General features: G+C 41.0%; 2 protein-coding genes across 2 annotated transcripts; both read right to left on the bottom strand.

Moving 5' to 3' along the window:
* Window positions 1–360: 360 nt before the first annotated feature.
* Window positions 361–6,747, bottom strand: plekha3 (pleckstrin homology domain containing, family A (phosphoinositide binding specific) member 3). Its single transcript, XM_087803145.1, has 8 exons — window positions 6,413–6,747; window positions 6,058–6,174; window positions 5,851–6,000; window positions 4,838–4,959; window positions 3,980–4,084; window positions 3,824–3,867; window positions 2,653–2,747; window positions 361–2,262 (listed from the first exon to the last, which is right to left on the bottom strand). Exons 1-8 carry the CDS (start codon window positions 6,450–6,452, stop codon window positions 2,153–2,155), a joined length of 783 nt encoding a protein of 260 aa, XP_087659271.1. The 5' UTR covers window positions 6,453–6,747; the 3' UTR covers window positions 361–2,152.
* A 3,134-nt stretch (window positions 6,748–9,881) lies between these two features.
* Window positions 9,882–14,227, bottom strand: LOC148068991 (gap junction alpha-5 protein-like). Its single transcript, XM_087801955.1, has 6 exons — window positions 14,098–14,227; window positions 13,856–14,020; window positions 12,452–12,736; window positions 12,291–12,356; window positions 12,064–12,212; window positions 9,882–11,204 (listed from the first exon to the last, which is right to left on the bottom strand). The coding sequence occupies exons 1-6, from the start codon at window positions 14,164–14,166 to the stop codon at window positions 10,739–10,741; spliced, it is 1,200 nt and encodes a 399-aa protein (XP_087658081.1). The 5' UTR covers window positions 14,167–14,227; the 3' UTR covers window positions 9,882–10,738.
* Window positions 14,228–19,921: the final 5,694 nt, after the last annotated feature.

Raw genomic sequence — 19,921 nt, 5'->3', positions numbered from 1 at the left:
GTGAATTATGCAGAAGTCAGAGACAAACTTACGTGAACACAGCGCTAGCAAGCAGAGAGATCTATCACAGACGTCTTCGAATGCCAGAACGCAAAGATCAGACAAAATGGTGGATCTTTATAGTAGAATATTCAGGTTAACACCTCTAGTCAAATGTGAAGGTAGGATTGGTCAGTAACTGTAAACACTTGATTCTAAGATGGCCGTCGCACGTGGTCGTAGTGGAAACTTACCGAAGTTGTTCTTAGAGCGTCATTTCCTTACAAGAGAGTTGAGCACGTTCCCTCAAAAACACTGATAATTATAATATTACAATATATATATATACAGTATATAAACAAATGATAAGAAACACACACGTTTAACAATATATTTTTATTGAACACTCTCTTCACGACACATTTGAATGTTGTAGCAAGTTCAGAAAATGCCATTCTGGTGTTTTATAAACATATATACAATGTAAATAAGGGTGTGACGAGTATGGCTTCATGTGAATTCACTTCAGCACTGGACGGTGTTTGGCAAAAGACGGTGATGCAGCGTGAGATGCTGAGACCAGCGTTCAAAGGATGTTCATGTGCAGCTTCTTCAACTCATGCAAAGTAAATCAACTTCATCCGCGTCGTCTGCTTCGGTTCAACACGACGTTCAGACTCTCCTTCTGTGGTTAGACCTGTGATCCTAACACCAAATACACAACTGTGGCGTAACACAAGTCGGACAACGATCTTGTCAACGCGACAGTGTCAATACAATTTAGCTGCCTGTGATACCTTTTACATCTTTTTAAATAAATCTGTCCCGACTTCACGATCAAACATGAATGTTCGGACAAAGACGGGATCCATGGCATTTCTAAAAGTTATCAAAGAGAAGGCTGCGCCGTATCTACGGGCTACAGGTTCGAGACCCAAAGTGAGCATTAAACCCCTTTTCCGACTGAGAACTATGGTCTTTGGAAATGGATAATAATAATATTAATAACAATATTAATACTGCCACCGTCACCTCTGACCTGCACACACTGATCACAGAAGTCTAACCTGGATAGCGAGACCAAATTCTATGGACTACCAAGACCCCTGTTCAGAGCAAGAGGGTGTCTTTCGGACTGAAACTGCTGAGGTCGAGTGACCTTCGATAAACTTTCTTTATACTCCAGTCTTATCCTTCAAGAAGTTCGGACTGACCCGCGATCCATTCACACATAAATAAAGGAGCTGATAAAAGGCAGTTTAGACAAGTCTGCTGCAGTTTGAGTCACTTTTCGGTTTAAGTCGTGTCTACTCTAAGCTGTTGCGACGCGACCCTCGGAGAACTCCGAAGAGTTGACATGAAAAACAGAAGATTTTGAAAAATATCGACACAAAGTAAATCCCCAAGACATTGCCATCAAAGAGTGTAACGCGACACTTTGCTGTTGCCGTTTCAACACATCAGTCCTAAAAGATTAACAAGTTAGCCTATAGATTTATAATCTGTTTGACTGACATTCAACAGGGAGTTTAGAGGAGTCGACCCTCAGGCTGGACATCCCAACGTCTTACGGGTTTATTTCAGGACAGGTTTCCAGGCGCATGTAGCCGAGAGTTTACAATAATACCAGGGATTATTGTCTGACTTCATGTTCTATCCTTAAAATTGACGAGTCTTTGTGTTTAGACTTGATTTTCTGAAACCCGAGGAAAAAGCCGATCAACGGAGACATTGTCTTGAAGGATTTAGTTTGAGCTTTTTTTTAAAAAAAAACAGCAACATAGGAGTGATAAGAAATATCAGGTGATACAGTCGGAGCAGAAGGTTCTCTGATGTCAGACGTTAAAGAAGACGAGGCTGAAAGAACAGATCAAGATACTCACACTTCATATTCACACCTTCGGAGCAGGAACTTTCCAGATACAATCATCTTGCTACAAAATCCAAAGGGATCTGGATCATGTGTGAAGCTTCTGATCTGCTGTCTCACATCACCTTCACAATCATGCACACACACACACACACACACGTTTAAATTACTAGACGATGAATAAAAGTGCTTGTGTTTGGCAGCGGAGCATGAGATTTAAAAAAAAAAAAGAAAGTCTGGATATGGTCAACACTGTCCATGTCTGATGCAGGGCTTGTGATCGATGCAGACATTCACTGGGTTTCAGATCGACAAGTCCGTGTCCGTGTCTGTGGGCGGAGTCTTGGGGCGGACGCTGCCCCCCCACTCCTCGGGGATGGAGCACGTGTCGCTGTGAGGGCCGCCGAGCACACCTGCAACACACACCTGCGTGAGCAACCGTCGGGCAGGAAATAAAAGGTGTGTTGATTCTGGTTCGCGCAGGTGACGCGTGATCCCTCGTTAATGGACGGTTTGGAAAAACACTTCAGAGAAAAGTTCAACTGGTTTTCAAGAACTTACGAGAAATCAAATATAAACATGTATTATAATATGCTAATAAGAATAATCTTCTTTTATTTATTTTACATTTATGTTTATCCATTTAACTTTGTTCTGCGTCATAAAATGAATAAAACATAAACGATAAATCTGTTTAACCTGAACAAACAGAGTCGCTGTGTCTGCAAGGGAAGGTCTAGTCGAACGAAACTGGATCGTAAAGACAGTTTTAAACGTGATGGACCTGCTGCTGTTGAACTTACGCTCCGAGTCGTAGACCGAGCTGTCCGAGCAGGTCCGGCTCCTTCGCTGAGTCGACCTCTGACCCCCGATCAGATACTCCTTCATCTGCCCGGACCTTAAGTTAGTCAGGGACACAAAGACCACACCACCAGAGAAACACAAGTTAGATTTGGTTGTGTGTAGTTGATATTCTACGACATCGTCACATCCAAGATCGTCTGGAAACAACAGCGCTTTTTCAAACTGAGGTCTGATCTCGTTACAACATACGAAGTGACGAAGAACCACCGACTCCAACACATCTATGCCAGTTCAAAGCTGTGTCTCAAATCGCATACTTGTGTACTTAAACTTGGTATTTTTAGTGCATCAGTGTGTCTCAATTCTTAGTATGTGAAATGTAGTACTTTATACACTACACTAAACGACTTCATCTTAGTGACGTTGACGTTGTAAACGGAAGTTACGTCACTACCACTCAAATAATTAATATTTCATCTTTATACCGATGTAAGTTTTTCACGTCATATTTTTCGTTTCTCATATTTCTTGATCCAAACCAAACATGCTGCCAGCAGGTGTCGCTAGTGTTCCTACAGCTGGTTGAAATCATGGTTAAATAGTAGTAGAAGAAGAAGCTGTCGCGTCATTTCCTGTTAGTGCGTAGCAGCAGAGTTTGATTTGAGACATACTATCTGTGGACGATTAGTTACTAGTTAGTACGTACACTATCCTGATGATACTAACCAGTGCACTAAGAGAAGCCTGAGATTTGAGACACAGCTCTGGACAAACACAAAAAGAACACTTTCCTAATCCAGGGTTACCATCATCGTGTTGAGTGTGCTGACCATGTGTAATACAGATGTAATTACTACACTATTATGTGACAGATTATTTTATACTCAAGTTTCATTCACCATGTTCTCACTGTTACCCTTAGTTTACTAGTTCATAATTACGTATGCTGCCCCCATGAGGCCAAATAAAAAGGTCCACGTCGTTTAATAATTGCTGAGAAATTCAAGTAACATTTAAAAGAAAAGTTCAAGCCACATTATACTATTAAAGAAAATATTTTGAGTTAAACAAGAGCAGAAACTTTTACAAAATTAAAAAAACGGAAGTAATGAGGATTAAAACAAACTTGTATGGATGCAGCAAAACCAATGTTAATAGGATAGAACTCACCGATCGAAGCTGTAGGTACCAGGGTGACTGATGGATCGTTTCATCTGGACAGAAAGAAACATTTTCATAAACATGACAGAATCTTTGCTCTGGTGTCTTCATCATCATCAACAGTGTAGAACAAGCACCTCAGAATGAATACAATAATATACTGACTCTTTCAGGAGGTCGCAGGTCTGGTGTCAAGGTTTGGTTGGCGAGGGTCATACATTCCTCCAGAGTCCTGATGAAGGTGGCACAGGTGGCGCTGAGGAGAAACACCTGGAGAGGTAGACAATATCACTCTGGGTTAAAGAAAAACAACATAACCCGACAAACAAATAACATCACAGCCGATCAACCTCCTCCAGCTGTTCTCTGTATCCCGACCAACTTCATGTCCTCTTCCACTACATCCATAAACCTTCTCTTTGGTCTTCCTCTAGACCTCCTGCCTGGCAGTTCCAACCTCAGCATTCTTCTACCAATACACTCACGATCCCTCCTCTGCACATGACCGAACCATCTCATTCTCTCTGACCTTATCTCCAAAACATCGAACATGTTCCTCTGACTGATTCATTCCTGATCCTATCCATCTTCATCACTCCCAAAGAGGACCTCAACATCTTCAGCTCTGTCTCTAGACCATAGATCATGGCTGGTCTCACCACTGTCTTGTAGATCTTTTATTCTGGCTGATACTCTTTGATCACACATTACTCCTGACACTTTTCTCCACCCACTCCATCCAGTTTGAACACGTTTCTTAATCTCTTTTCCACACTTGAATTCCTCCAGTAGTTCAACACCCTGGCGTCCACCTACGTATCTATGGTCATAGGAGCTGCGTCCCAGGACCTGAACACCCTCAAGAGATGACGTCAGCACCTGACACAGGTACATTTGTACACGTCCATCATAAAGTCTTCGCTCCTCCATCTCTATTCATGAGTTCATACCAGAACAGTTGTAGAAAGAACAGAACATGTCACTGCACACAATAATAATAACCAGGATTAGTGACTCGTTTACCTCTGAAGTCGGTGACGCTTCGATGTCTGGGCTGCTCTGTGATTGGATGGTTTCTACCTGCTGGACCAGGAGGTCACAGTAGAGACGCAGCTCAGACATTTTCGTCTTGAGACATTCTGGACCTGAAAGCACACGCAAAAAAAAAAAGTTTTTTTTAAATGAAAACACACGGGATGCACGAATACTTGTCGTTTTAAGGAACTGATACCTTTGAGTATCTACTGTGAGATAACACTGGTCCTGCTTTGAAGAAGAAAAGAAAAAACACCTGCATATGAAAGTACAACGTTTCTTTTAATTTAAAGTTTGTAAAGGTTTACCAGCATTTTGATAATATAAGGAAAATACAATTAAATTGTAAATTTTGTTTACCTTATAACGGGAAAAGTAAGTAGGCCTGTGTAACAACATAGTATAAACAAATTGACATATTTGTGTAAGGAACAATAATAATTCTCTAATGCCTGAAACAAAACCAAATTAACACTTTTTAGAATGAGGATTCACCTTTATTAAAGAAAAACAACCTTTAATATACATTATTAATTTATATATAGATATTTATGGGAGCAAAGACGGTTCATAATAAACCACTTAACTTGCATTTAAATGGTTTTTTTACACCTTCATAGTCAGCAGAACAGATTCTTGTTTTAAGGAACTGCTCATATTCTTTGACTGTTGCTGCTTCTTTAGATGATTATTAAAGTGAGTGTTGAATCTTGTGGAGTAACTTCTCAAAACACACATCCTCACTGCATCTGTTACATCTGTCGCTACTTGACAGGCACCCGTGCATGTCGTCAGCATAAACTTAGATCCACAGCGACTAGATACGCTCCAGGGATCACATGTTTTCCAGCCAACTGGATCGACCGATACCTGAAACCAGGATCCCTAAAAAAAACACCTTGCTGTGGTGTGTAAAGAATAATTCAACACTTTTGACAATGTGATTGGAAGCAGCATATACTGCAATACCCGTCCTCTTTAATACAAAACAAAGGTCGTACCTTTGTGTTTGTGGGCGTCTAGTGTCCCAGCTTTGGACGAACCCAAGGCCACGAGCCACCTCTGTCTCTCCGCCGCGTTCACTGCTCGCACGTAAAAATGCTGCTCGCCTGGAATGATCAGCTCCAGACGCGTCGGGTCTGTAGGATGAACTTTAGAAACAAAACCGTGTTAGATCGTCCAAGAGAGGATTGTTTTTGTACGCTCACCTTTGATGTCACAGACGGACATCTTTATAGATCCTTTACTTCCTTTGCCGACGTCGTCCTCGCTGTCATAGTAGGAAATGACACCTTTGTCCAAGATGAACCAGCGGGGCTGCCAGCCTGGCTCAGAAAGTTGGGAAGAATCAAAACAATGCAAGTCATCTGACAACATCTAAATGCATCTTATTCAGCAGAAATCATAAGAGGGACGATTGAACTGAGATAAATCACATTATTGGGTTGAATTTGTTGAATATAACAAATAAGAATCAGGTGAATTCTTTGGAGTTACATTAAAGTGTCATTGACTCAATGACTGAGGTTTTCGTAGACAACGCCGGTGTCAAGAGCCCCTCACCTGTCATGTAGTTCGTCCATTTGTACAGAATCCCCTCCATGCTTCAGTTGTTTCTCTCTCGGTGCAGGTTAGCTGGAAGCTAAGCTAGCTTAGCTCCGCTAGAACGTAGCTTCCACAGCGATGTGTGGCTCATGCTGCTGCACTGGATCCCATGAAAGTCACCACAAGTGCTGGGAAGTCACGTGAGGTTTGTTTAGGGAAGCTGACCGGGACTGATCCTGCTGAACTCCTGCACGATCAGCTGCTCCAGAGAAGAATGTCAACAAACCTGCTGCTGGACGGAGGCCGGCGGGAGACAATCCTAGGTGTGCCGCGGAACTTCAAACGTATTCACCACCTCAGCGTTATTGACCTGCTTTTGGTCACATTCAACCGATTTATTACAAATATCTTATTTATTTATGATGCGTTTTAGACACCGAGATCTGTATATCCTTCCTTTTTCTGCACTTTTCATTTCTCTCCTGGAGCTCCAGGACTCCACCTCCAGAGCTGCTGCTGATCCAGGATCTCCATCACGTCATCAGATCCAGAGCTGCTGCTGATCCAGGATCTCCATCACGTCATCAGATCCAGAGTTCTTTCCAGCACCTCCATGGACTCTTCTATACTCTCCTCTTTTCTCTCACTGTTTCCTCCCTCACTCTTCTCTCCGTCCATCTGTCTTCCCCCTTCATCCTTCCTCCCAGCAGGAGGCTGTCAACAATGAGTCTGGTTCTGCTCCAGGTTTCTGCCTTTTAAAAGGAAGTTTTTCCTCGCCAACTCCACGATGTGATTCAATTCAATTCAATTTTATTTAAAGTGTCTTATCATAACAAAGTTATGATAAGACACTTTACAGTTGAAGTAAGACTATAGTGGAGAAAGTAAAAGCATATCCTAAAATTCAATTTACTCATTATTGAGTTGATCTGTTTTTACTTTCTCCACTATATTCTGACTTCAACTTTAAGGTGTCTTGAGATAACTTTGTTATGATAAGACACTTTTGATAAAATTGAAATGAATTGAAGATCCTTAGAAGATCCTCTGACACATTTGATGTATTCTTTGTCTGTTAGAGTTTGTCATCTTTTTTGAATGATAATTCATCACAAGTTCCTTAATGTATTAACAGAAAAATGAATAGTTACATCAAGCTTGGAATGTTGTTATCTGTACTCTTTTATCTATCAGGAACTAATCCATTTTTTCTTTCTTTTTTTCTCCCCCTCTAGACATTCGTCATCTTCTCGCTTGAACGAGCATGAAAGTTCAACATCCCTGGAGCAACAACAGTAAAGGATGACTGTGCATCACTGGTGTGTGTGACTGTAAACATAAATATATAACGTCATGTGTATTACAGGAGATTAGGGGAATTATCCTTTTCAGTTGCAGTTCTCATACTGACCAGGGAGGGGCAGTGCGATGCTGGCGAGCTCTGGATTAAACATCGATTTAAGTGTCACCAAAATAGTCAGACCTGCTCAGTTAGGATTGAATACTAGTGGACTTTTAACGTATAGTTAAAACAAGTGATTGTCTATAATACCCTTATATGTATTCAAAGGTCATTAATAATGCCAGTGAGAAACAGGCTCTCATTTATTTTATCTTCTCATGTTTTTCCAAAACATTCCTGATATGTTTTGAGATTCTATTTTAGATCCATCCCACTGAGAATGATGCCAGTGTGAGAGTCCCTGTGGGAACATTCTATTTTAGCTCCTCAGCTGGATGGAACATCTCCTGCTGTACAATCACACGCAGGTCTCTCTAGACCTTTATTAGTCGTTCTTTTTAATAAATCCAACAGGTCGGGTTGATGATGGTTTCGAATATAAATCAACTATAACAAGATCAACAGCTGCCTTAGCTTCGAGAGTTGATTCTGCCCTGAAAACAAAGTGAAAGAACAAGTGATACACTTGTGATCGGGAAGATGGAACATTCAGTTGAGTTTGAGAAGGACGATCAAGAAGGTCAGGGTTGAGTCAGTACTTGGGTGACTTAGGTCAGTCTGTCAAACTGAGCCTGAGGAACCTGGGTGTTGTATTTGATAAAGACATGTCTCTTGTTCAACACTGAAGAAAACTGACCACAAACTGTTTCCTTCAACTGAGAAAAATCTCTAAACTTAGGAAAATGTTGTCACAACATGATCTGGATCTTATAATCCATGTGTTTGTGTCGTTTACACTATTGTAACAGTTTATTTTGTGTCTAAACAAGAAGGATCTTCTCGCCTGCAGTTCATACAAAACTCTGCAGCCAGAATTCTGAGCCGCTCTAGTAGAAGAACTCACATTTCTCCTTCAAACTCTTCACTGGCTGCCAGTTTCTTTCAGGATCATTTTAAAATTCTGGTTCTTACTTTCAGATCTATTCAGGGTCAGACCTTCCATCAGTGATCTGATCCAGACTTACACCCCAGCTCGGGCTCTGAGGTCTGTGGATCAGAATCTACTGATGGTTCCTGAACTTCCGGACCAGAGGAGAGAAATCCTTCCAGACTGTTGCTCCTAAGCTTTGGAACCATCTCTGTGTTTGATGATCTACTGACTCCTTCAAGAAACATCTGTGTTTGATGATCTACTGACTCCTTCAAGAAACATCTGTGTTTGATGATCTACTGACTCCTTCAAGAAACATCTGTGTTTGATGATCTACTGACTCCTTCAAGAAACATCTTAAAACATTTTTATTTGTTCAGGCCTTTCCCTGATTTTCTGGAACTCCTGTGTTGTTCTCAGTATTATCTTGACCTTTAAAGTATATATTTTATTAAGTATGGTTTTGATTGTTTAAGAGCTTTGTGACCCTGGTCTGGAAAAGCACTATATAAATAAAAATTACTTACTTACTTACTTACTATTTAGGAAAGAATCTGGATCAGAGGTTATACGGGTTTATAAAAATGAAAATCTGGATGGAAATGAACTATTCACTGATTTAAAATTGTAGGAAGGAAAACCTGCAACGAAGACCTTCTTGCCGTAAAAACTGCTACATTTATGTCGTGTCACTATGACCTTTAACAACAGTGACCACCATCAATAACTCACTAAAGTTGTTTCTTTATGAAGCGTTTAACAATCATGTTTTTTTAAGTTATAATCCTCATGCTTGACTCTATTAAAGTGATTAAATAGAATAATGATTCGAGTGTATACTCTGTTAAAAGGGACACTGAACAGTTTTGTCTTTAGATTTGTTTACGCCCGAAGATCTCTGAGCAGACAGTCGAACTGAAACGATGTCTTTGTACGACTTAATTTAATGTTTTTCCCCCTGATTAGCCCAAGACTACATCGAGGAAAGTACCGTCTGGTCTGCTTGACAGAGACTCGTCGATACAACAGAAACAACAGCCCTTTTTCTTCGTTAATGCAGCGGTTTTGTTGGTTAAAATGAAGTATTTACTGGATTTGTTGACGAGCTCATTGTTTTTAACAAAATCAACGATCTTCAATTAAATAACATTGGATTTATTTCAAAGGCAAAAAACAAGTTTATTTCAACATACATGTATAATCAGTGCAGGTGAAGATATTGCTGGTGATTATTTTCAATAACGCGTGTGCACTCGACACATCACGACGTCTCACCAATGAAGCCTCGAAACTGTTTCACGACGTGTTCGGAGAAATAGAAATAGTTAAAAAAAATAAAACTAAAATACTCTGAAACGAGAGGATGTCAAAAATGTCATCGTCAAGTTCAGAACGAATGTTGGTTCTCGTGTCCAAACCTGATGGAGTCATGTTTACCTGAGCTGTGGTGGAATCTATGAGTAGAAAACATAGTTTAAAAAAAGGTTCTGTTGATGGGTTGTTGTTCTCCAAAGATCCTTCACATAGTGGACGCTTTATTGTTTAAAGAATCTCAGATCTAAGCAGAAAGAATTGGACGAGTTTCTAGACGTGATGTCAAATCCATCGACTACAGCAGTAGATAAAACCTTCCTCTCCTGGTTGGACCTGATTGTTGCGTCATAATCGATGCTCAGAAACAAAAACAACACGACACAAGAGGAAGTATTTCTGAACACAAGTGATTAGATGAACACGTGTACAAATGACATCAAGAGATCTTCTCAGAAACCCTACTTTAGTTCCACGGCACCTGAATATAAACTTCTCAGGATAATGCTTCATGATGTCCATCAAGTCGTTCTGTTCATTCGTCCGCCTTCGGTCCCCATGAAGTGAAACCGTATGAGAAAGTCCTCAAACGTGTTGGGGTGTCAACTGAGACCCTGAAGACGCACCGTCGCCATCGTCGCCTCGCGTGACAAGATGGCGGCGTGACGTCATATGGCGAGGTCGTCATATGGCGAGGTCGTCATATGGCGAGGTCGTCGGCCCTGCGGCTGCTGGCGCCGCTCGCTCGGCTGAACCGGCGCTTGTCCTTCTGGCAGATCCCTCCGTTGGGGAAGGTTCTGTCCGGCCCGCCGTGGAGACAGTTGACGTCCCTGCTGCGACTGAAGCAGCTGATGTCCGTGCTCAGGTAGTCGTCCTCGTGCGGCGGAGCGCTGCCGGCGGTGGTCCAGGCCGGGGGGTAGCAGCTCATCTGCAGCAGGTTCTCCTCCTCCACGGCGCTCGCCAGCTTGTGCTTCTCCGTGGCCATGTTCTCAGAGTTCTGCTGGTTGGCCAGGCGGTGGTTGGGGAAGGGCAGCGGCAGGAAGTGCGCCGGACCCATCACACACTGGTTGAAGTCGGGCGGAGGCGTGGACGGCGGTGGAGGAGACAGAGACAGCTGGCGAGGCAGCGTGGAGACCTTGGAGACGGACTTCCTCAGGAAGTATTTTCTGGAACCAGGAGGGGATTTTTGTTAGGATCACCTGAGCAGTCGACACAAGACCGTCATTGCAGGTCGCTTTGAAAATGTTGCCTTAATCTCCTTTTGCAAAAAGTAGTATACTTGAATTCAGTTAAGTATACTTAAGTATACTTCAATTCAAGTAAGTATACTTAAGTATACTTCAATTCAAGTAAGTATACTTAAGTATACTTCAATTCAAGTATGCTTAAGTATACTTCAATTCAAGTATACTTAAGTATACTTGAATTTAATTAAGTATACTTAAGTATACTTCAATTCAATTAAATATACTTAAGTATACTTCAATTCAAGTAAGTATACTTAAGTTTACTTCAATTCAAGTATGCTTAAGTATACTTGAATTGAATTAAGTATACTTAAGTATACTTGAATTCAAGTAAGTATACTTAAGTTTACTTCAAGTCAATTAAGTATACTTAGCTATACTTGAATTCAATTAACTATACTTAAGTATACGTGTATAAGTGTACTAGCGAAGAATATGTGCTTGAAGTACAACTGAGAGTAAACTAATTTGATACTTCTTCAGACCTAATAAGAACATTATAAGTTTACAGGAATATACTGTTGAGTATACTCGTCTATAACCAGTGAACTAGGTATGTACTCTGAGTCTATAGTTCAGTTTACGGAAGAATACTAATAGTACACTATTCTCTATTTTTACTATAACATAAGTTTACCAATACTAAAATTAAATATACTTATTTTTGTTAACAGATGTCAAGAGTATAGTGCTTCAGTTTTAGTCTGAAATGAGTATACTCATAGTACATTTGAAGACAGTACATGTTTTTGTATGTACTATAGATGTATTCCTGTACCTGCAGCAGTGTCTCCAGCCCAGGTGCTGCAGCTCCAGGACGCTGAGGAGCAGAGAGACTGCAGACACGGCCAGCATGAAGACGATGAAGACGTTCTTCTCAGTGGGTCTGGAGACGTAACAGTTGACCGGGTGAGGACACGGCCACGCCTGAGACACAATAATAATGTTGTTGATAATATTCACTCTCTGACGTGAGAACGATCGAGAAATAAAGTCAGTTCTGACCTTACAGACGTAGAGAGGATGCAAGAAGATTCCGTACATGAAGTACTGCAGACAGAGAAAGACCACCTGCACGAACACATTTCACCATTAAATACATGTATTTCCTTCTAATCGAATACAAATGTTAATTCACTGATGCAACATGATGTCATCAAACAAACCTCCATGACGCTCCTGATGAGGATGCTCAGCACATAGGTCTGCAGCAGCGCCCCCTTCAGACGCACTTGACCCGACGCCATCCCTTCCCTCTTCTCCTCCCTTTCTCCTGACGTCTTCTCCACCTCGCCTCCTCCTCCTCCTCCTCCTCCTCCCGGGTCATCTTCTCTTCCGCCGCCCTCCTCCTCCTCCTCCCGGCTCCTCCTCTTCTCCTCCCGTCGGACCGTGTGCATGGCGTGACCCATGTAGATCAGACTGGGCGTCGACACGAACACGATCTGGAGAACCTGGGGATTGAACCACGGAATATAAGGAGGATGAGACTTGATTCATTGTTCAGGTGATCCTTCAGCTTACATGAGTATGTCAATTCTAGACAAAAAGCAACATATTTATAGTTCCAATTCTCCATCTTAGGCCTACCCCTTCACCTACCCCTTCACCCTACCCCTTCGCCTACCCCTTAGCCCTTTCCTTAAAAAGGAGTGTCAAGGGTTAATTGGGACAGCCCGACCACATTTATGGTCTTTGTTGCTCACTTGCTTCCCCAATGTTCAAATCACCATTTTTGGTAAATGCATCATACCCCTCTGTTTCAAGTGTGCCTCTGACCTCCCTCGTTTTCGAGCGCTAGCAGACCCTTTGTCTTAACCCTCCCCCTTCATCCAGTGGAGAATTGGGAAATGCCACAGGCACGCCAGCAACAGAGGTGTAGGGCTGAGATCGAGGGCTAAGATGAGAATTGGAACACAGCCTTAGTATCAATCCTTCCATTTTTGAGGATTGTTTTTTTAAATAGCATATTAACAGTAATTCATTTTCTGATCAGTTTTTTATTTTTTTGGAAGAAACGACTGATGGAAGTGGAACGCTGGGACAAACGTCTTATATAAATAAGTAAAAATATTGTAATCTTGTGATAGCAGAAGATAGAAAACAACTCTGACCTGGAACTTTGATTAATTTAATACAAAAATAGTCTGAAGCAGCAAAAGACATGGATGTCAACGATCCTACAGAGACTAACGATCCAAGTAAACCTGATGATCAATCAAAATGAATTGTCAGGTCGTGCAGATGAAGCAGAACAAACATGGACTTAATTGATATAAAATTACCTTTAAATAAAAAATATCCAAATTTCTGGTTTCTAAACATTTTGTAAACCCCTCGTCTTACTGGGTTTGACAAACACTTATTGTAAAATGGGTTTTGCTTTGAGAAAATGTTGGTTACTTTACTGAACTAGACTAAAATATCATCAGTTTTCATTTGAAAATGTCCAGGTTTGGATCGACTAAAACTGGACTAGAACAAAGAAGCGCATGGATGTTTCTGAACAGAACGACGAGTCGACACAAAGAAACAACAGACGATGTAAGTTCAGACAGGAGAGGCAGTCGTACCCAGTATCGTATGTGAGCGATGGGGAACGCTCGATCGTAGCAGACGTTCTCACAGCCGGGCTGCTCCGTGTCACAGTTGAAATCCTCCTGCTCGTCACCCCACGACGACTCGGCTGCCGTGCCCAGGACCAGGATCCTGAAGATGAACAGGATGGTCAGCCACACCTGCGGGCAGGAACGCATCTGTGTGAGGGTGTATAGTAATCTTCAAGCTTCTGCGTGAGCCGTGACCGAAGCGCTACCTTGCCGATGGAGGTGGAATGTTCTTGAACCTCCTCCAGGAAGTTCCCCAGTAGACTCCAGTCCGCCATCTCTGGACTCACACACTCGACTGGTCAGGTGGTTAGAAGGTTAGAAGGTCAACTGAGGATGAAAAGAAGGTAAAGTTGGTCCTTTTGGAGTCCACAAAGTTTCTTTCTACCAAGCTTTCAATATACAGAGTCAGCATTAATCTTTTTTAACCTTTGTCTAAACAAGAAGGATCTTCTCGCCTGTAGTTTATACAAAACTCTGCGGCGAAAATTCTGAGCCGCTCTAGTAGAAGAACTCACATTTCTCCTTCAAACTCTTCACTGGCTGCCAGTTTCTTTCAGGATCATTTTAAAATTCTGGTTCTTACTTTCAGATCTATTCATGGTCAGACCTTCCATCAGTGATCTGATCCAGACTTACACCCCAGCTCGGGCTCTGAGGTCTGTGGATCAGAATCTACTGATGGTTCCTGAACTTCCGAACATCTGTGTTTGATGATCTACTGACTCCTTCAAGAAACATCTGTGTTTGATGATCTACTGACTCCTTCAAGAAACATCTGTGTTTGATGATCTACTGACTCCTTCAAGAAACATCTGTGTTTGATGATCTACTGACTCCTTCAAGAACCATCTGTGTTTGATGATCTACTGACTCCTTCAAGAAACATCTGTGTTTGATGATCTACTGACTCCTTCAAGAAACATCTGTGTTTGATGATCTACTGACTCCTTCAAGAAACATCTGTGTTTGATGATCTACTGACTCCTTCAAGAAACATCTATGTTTGATGATCTACTGACTCCTTCAAGAAACATGTGTGTTTGATGATCTACTGACTCCTTCAAGAAACATCTGTGTTTGATGATCTACTGACTCCTTCAAGAAACATCTGTGTTTGATGATCTACTGACTCCTTCAAGAAACATCTGTGTTTGATGATCTACTGACTCCTTCAAGAAACATCTGTGTTTGATGATCTACTGACTCCTTCAAGAAACATCTGTGTTTGATGATCTACCGACTCCTTCAAGAAACATCTGTGTTTGATGATCTACTGACTCCTTCAACAAACATCTGTGTTTGATGATCTACTGACTCCTTCAAGAAACATCTGTGTTTGATGATCTACCGACTCCTTCAAGAAACATGTGTGTTTGATGATCTACTGACTCCTTCAAGAAACATCTGTGTTTGATGATCTACTGACTCCTTCAAGAAACATCTGTGTTTGATGATCTACTGACTCCTTCAAGAAACATCTGTGTTTGATGATCTACTGACTCCTTCAAGAAACATCTGTGTTTGATGATCTACTGACTCCTTCAAGAACCATCTGTGTTTGATGATCTACTGACTCCTTCAAGAAACATCTGTGTTTGATGATCTACCGACTCCTTCAAGAAACATCTGTGTTTGATGATCTACTGACTCCTTCAAGAAACATCTGTGTTTGATGATCTACTGACTCCTTCAAGAAACATCTGTGTTTGATGATCTACTGACTCCTTCAAGAAACATCTGTGTTTGATGATCTACTGACTCCTTCAAGAAACATCTGTGTTTGATGATCTACTGACTCCTTCAAGAAACATCTGTGTTTGATGATCTACCGACTCCTTCAAGAAACATCTGTGTTTGATGATCTACTGACTCCTTCAACAAACATCTGTGTTTGATGATCTACTGACTCCTTCAAGAAACATCTGTGTTTGATGATCTACCGACTCCTTCAAGAAACATGTGTGTTTGATGATCTACTGACTCCTTCAAGAAACATCTGTGTTTGATGATCTACTGACTCCTTCAAGAAACATCTGTGTTTGATGATCTACTGACTCCTTCAAGAAACATCTGTGTTTGATGATCTACTGACTCCTTCAAGAAACATCTGTGTTTGATGATCTACTGACTCCTTCAAGAAACATCTGTGTTTGATGATCTACTGACTCCTTCAAGAAACATCTGTGTTTGATGATCTACCGACTCCTTCAAGAAACATCTGTGTTTGATGATCTACTGACTCCTTCAAGAAACATCTGTGTTTGATGATCTACTGACTCCTTCAAGAAACATCTGTGTTTGATGATCTACTGACTCCTTCAAGAAACATCTGTGTTTGATGATCTACTGACTCCTTCAAGAAACTTCCGAAGATACTTTTTTCTGCTTCAGATATTTGGTTACAACACTGAGATCTGACTTCATTCGCTCGAAGACGCCATAATGCATCTTTAAACCGCGACCTCGGCGTCTGGGCCACGGCGAGGTGAGCGACAGGATTCAATGCATTCTATTAATCCACTGATCTGTGTTCATTCATAAACCGATCACACACTGTGATGTAAGAAGCGTGTCTCTGAATTGTCCCGTCCTGGAAGATTCTTCCGACATATCAGATGATGATTAGCGACCACAGTTTCACGGAAACCACCATTGACGCAGAAATTACTTTGGGGAGTTTGGAGTTACCAGCATGACTTTTGTGTGTGTCTGTGTGTGTGCGTGTGTGTGTGTGTGTGTCTGTGTGTGTCTGTGTGTGTGTGTGTGTGTGTGTGGGTGTGTGTACAACCCTCCACCCAACTCAGTGCCCAAGTCTTAGTTTATCTTTCCTCTCGGTTCCCACAGTCCCGTCTCTCCGTCCTTCTGGTAGGAAAACTAGAAGATCTACTGTAAACACTTGACTGACACACACTAACACACACACTAACACACACACTAACACACACACTAACACACACACTAACACACACACTAACACACACACGGATGCTCTCGTCAATCATCGCACTTTTATTTTTATCCATGGGAAAATGTTTTTGCGCTAAAGACGGTGTCTTTTATTTCCCGAACACAGAGAAGGAGTGAAAGGAAAAAAAAAGGAAACAAAAATTAGGATGGAAGACGGAAGACAAACGTCCTGAACAGACAAAGAAAAATAAACGTGTAAATAAAAGAAAGGACCAAAAAATAGATATGCGTCCAAGAAAGTATGAAATATTTTTCAGAAGTTTAACATTTTTACTTTTTTTTTCTATATGATTACGGCCTTTTAAAGTGAGCCATCCTACCAGTGGCACCATTTGTGCCATGATGAGTGAAGGAGTGAATTCAACTAAAAAAAATCAAAGTCAAATAAAGGAAAATAATACATGAATTTAAATGAATTAGAAAGCAGGAGAAAAAAAGTCTTGAACAAAAAAAAGGACAGAAAACGAGGATAAAGAAGGAAAAGATGACATAAAGGAGAATGAAAAACACCAGCGAAGGAAGAAAAGAAGTGAGGAGTCTAGAGGGAAAAAAAGAAAGGAAAAAACATGATAAATAGGAAGGAAATTATTAACGGTCGGGTTCATCTTTGGTTCTGAAATTCGATTCCGTGAGGAACGTCTGATTGATGACAGATTAGTTCGTCACCAAACAATATCCTAGTCATGAAATTACAAAACAGGAAAAAATGATCAAGAAATAATGGAGGGAAGAAAACTGGGAAAAGAGAATGTTTGGAGCTCAATACGAACGATGGAAAGAGACGTGAAAAGTGAAAAAATTATTAAATAAGGGAATGATTGTGAGTTTAATGAAACAAATCAAGACAAAACTGTTTGAAAGTGACTTTTTCTAGACATTGTTAACTAATAATAATAACCTAATAATCTATTGAATCTTATCTGATGACAAACATCCTCAGGTCTGAGCAATCAATGTGTGTGTGTGTGTGTGTGTGTGTGTGTGTGTGTGTGTGTGCGCTTGTGTGTTTGCATGTGTGCGTGTGCGTGTGTGTGTGTGCGTGTGTGTGTGTGCTGTGTGTGTGTGCGCTTGTGTGTTTGCGTGTGTGCGTGTGCGTGTGTGTGTGTGTGCGTGTGTGTGTGCTGTGTGTGTGTGCGCTTGCGTGTGTGCGTGTGCGCGTGTGTGTGTGTGTGCGTGTGTGTGTGTGAGTGTGCGTGTGTGTGTGTGCGTGTGTGTGTGTGAGTGTGCGTGTGTGTGTGTGTGAGTGTGTGTGTGTGTGTGTGTGTGTGCGTGTGTGTGTGTGTGTGAGTGTGCGTGTGTGTGTGTGTGAGTGTATGTGTGTGTGTGTGCGTGTGTGGGCAGGACAGGATGCTGAACAATAAAGAATACTCTTTGGAAGGCACACACTCGCACACACACACACACGCACACTCACACACACACTCGCACACTCACACACACACTCGCACACACACACTGCCACGGAGGTCAAGAGAAAGTCTATACAAGGAAGTAATATTGTTATAAATTATGACGGTAACTCCCAGAGGAAAACACATGTTTGTTTATTCACGATATACTGACTCTAAGCAGTGTTTCAACTAATGTTTTAGAGTTTCTGATTGTAAGTTGTTACATTATTATTGTTATTGAATATTGTTAGTCTTTGTATCCTTTGTCTCTGTTATTTTTCTTTGATCTGTTCTTTATCTTAACACCTAGATTGTATCATCTTGTTCTTTCTCTTTATTTCTCTTTGTTCTTATTTTATTTTGATTGATTTATTATGAATAATTGCTGTATTTGCTGTGTCTAATTGGAAAAAAACAATTTCCCGAAGGAGACCTCCTGAGGGATCAATAAAGTTCTACCTAAACTAACCTAAATACGTGATAAAGTACTTTATAGATACAGTCAACTTGTTCTTTTCCTTCACGACGAAGAGTGAGCGACTCTTCATGATGGATTCAATGGGTGAGTTTTTTTCCTCGATAAACACTTTTAGATCCAGATCTAGTCGTAACTTTCTCCTGTGTTTCTACGTCTATAGACTTTGAGTACATTTTCAAATATATTTGTATATATTTATATATATATATATATATATATACAGTATATATTGTTGTAAAATGTTTATTAATTTAGTTTTTTATTTGATTATTTTTGCCTTAACAAGAGCCAATCAGATGAAGAGTCAAACCTCCAGACCTTCAGTTGTCTATGAAGGATTCATGATGGGTTTAGATGTTGCGTCGTTTATTTGAAACACACGTCATAACTTTCTCTCACGACGAGCATCCATGAATTTCAGGGTCATGTTGAATTGAACAACAAGAAGACGAGCATCGGTCACTGCAGGAAAGGAAATGTTGGTGTCTAAACAAGAAGGATCTTCTCGCCTGCAGTTCATACTAAACTCTGCAACCAGAATTCTGAGCCGCTCTAGTAGAAGAACTCACATTTCTCCTTCAAACTCTTCACTGGCTGCCAGTTTCTTTCAGGATCATTTTAAAATTCTGGTTCTTACTTTCAGATCTATTCATGGTCAGACCTTCCATCAGTGATCTGATCCAGACTTACACCCCAGCTCGGGCTCTGAGGTCTGTGGATCAGAATCTACTGATGGTTCCTGAACTTCCGGACCAGAGGAGAGAAATCCTTCCAGACTGTAAGAAACATCTCAAGACACTTTTATTCGTTCAGGCTTTTCCTTGATTTTCTGAGAATCCTGTGTTCGTCTCTGTGTTATCTTGATCTTTTAAGTATATATTTTATTGAGTATACTACTTTACTGAGTATTGTTTGGATTATTTAAGTGCTTTGTGACCCTGGTCTAGAAAATCGCCAATAAATATTACTTACTTACTTACAAGTGAACTCTCAGTGGAGGTTTTTAGGAGAGAGAGTATCTAGATCAGGAGAGAGGGGACAGTGACCCCTTAAAAATCCACACCATATTGTATATATAAGGGTCAGACCACAATTCCAGGTCATTTGAGTTTTCATAAGACCTGAACTCACTCTTATCTCTCGCCCCCCCCCTCAGTTTCTGTGTGATTTGGTTTGTGAAACATTATTTTTAGC

Source organism: Callionymus lyra, chromosome 11, assembly GCF_982586985.1.
Source record: "Callionymus lyra chromosome 11, fCalLyr1.hap1.1, whole genome shotgun sequence".
In the NCBI taxonomy this organism is placed as follows: Eukaryota; Metazoa; Chordata; class Actinopteri; order Syngnathiformes; family Callionymidae; genus Callionymus; species Callionymus lyra.
Note: the sequence above shows the minus strand (reverse complement) of the source record. Positions and strands in the feature narration are given on the sequence as shown.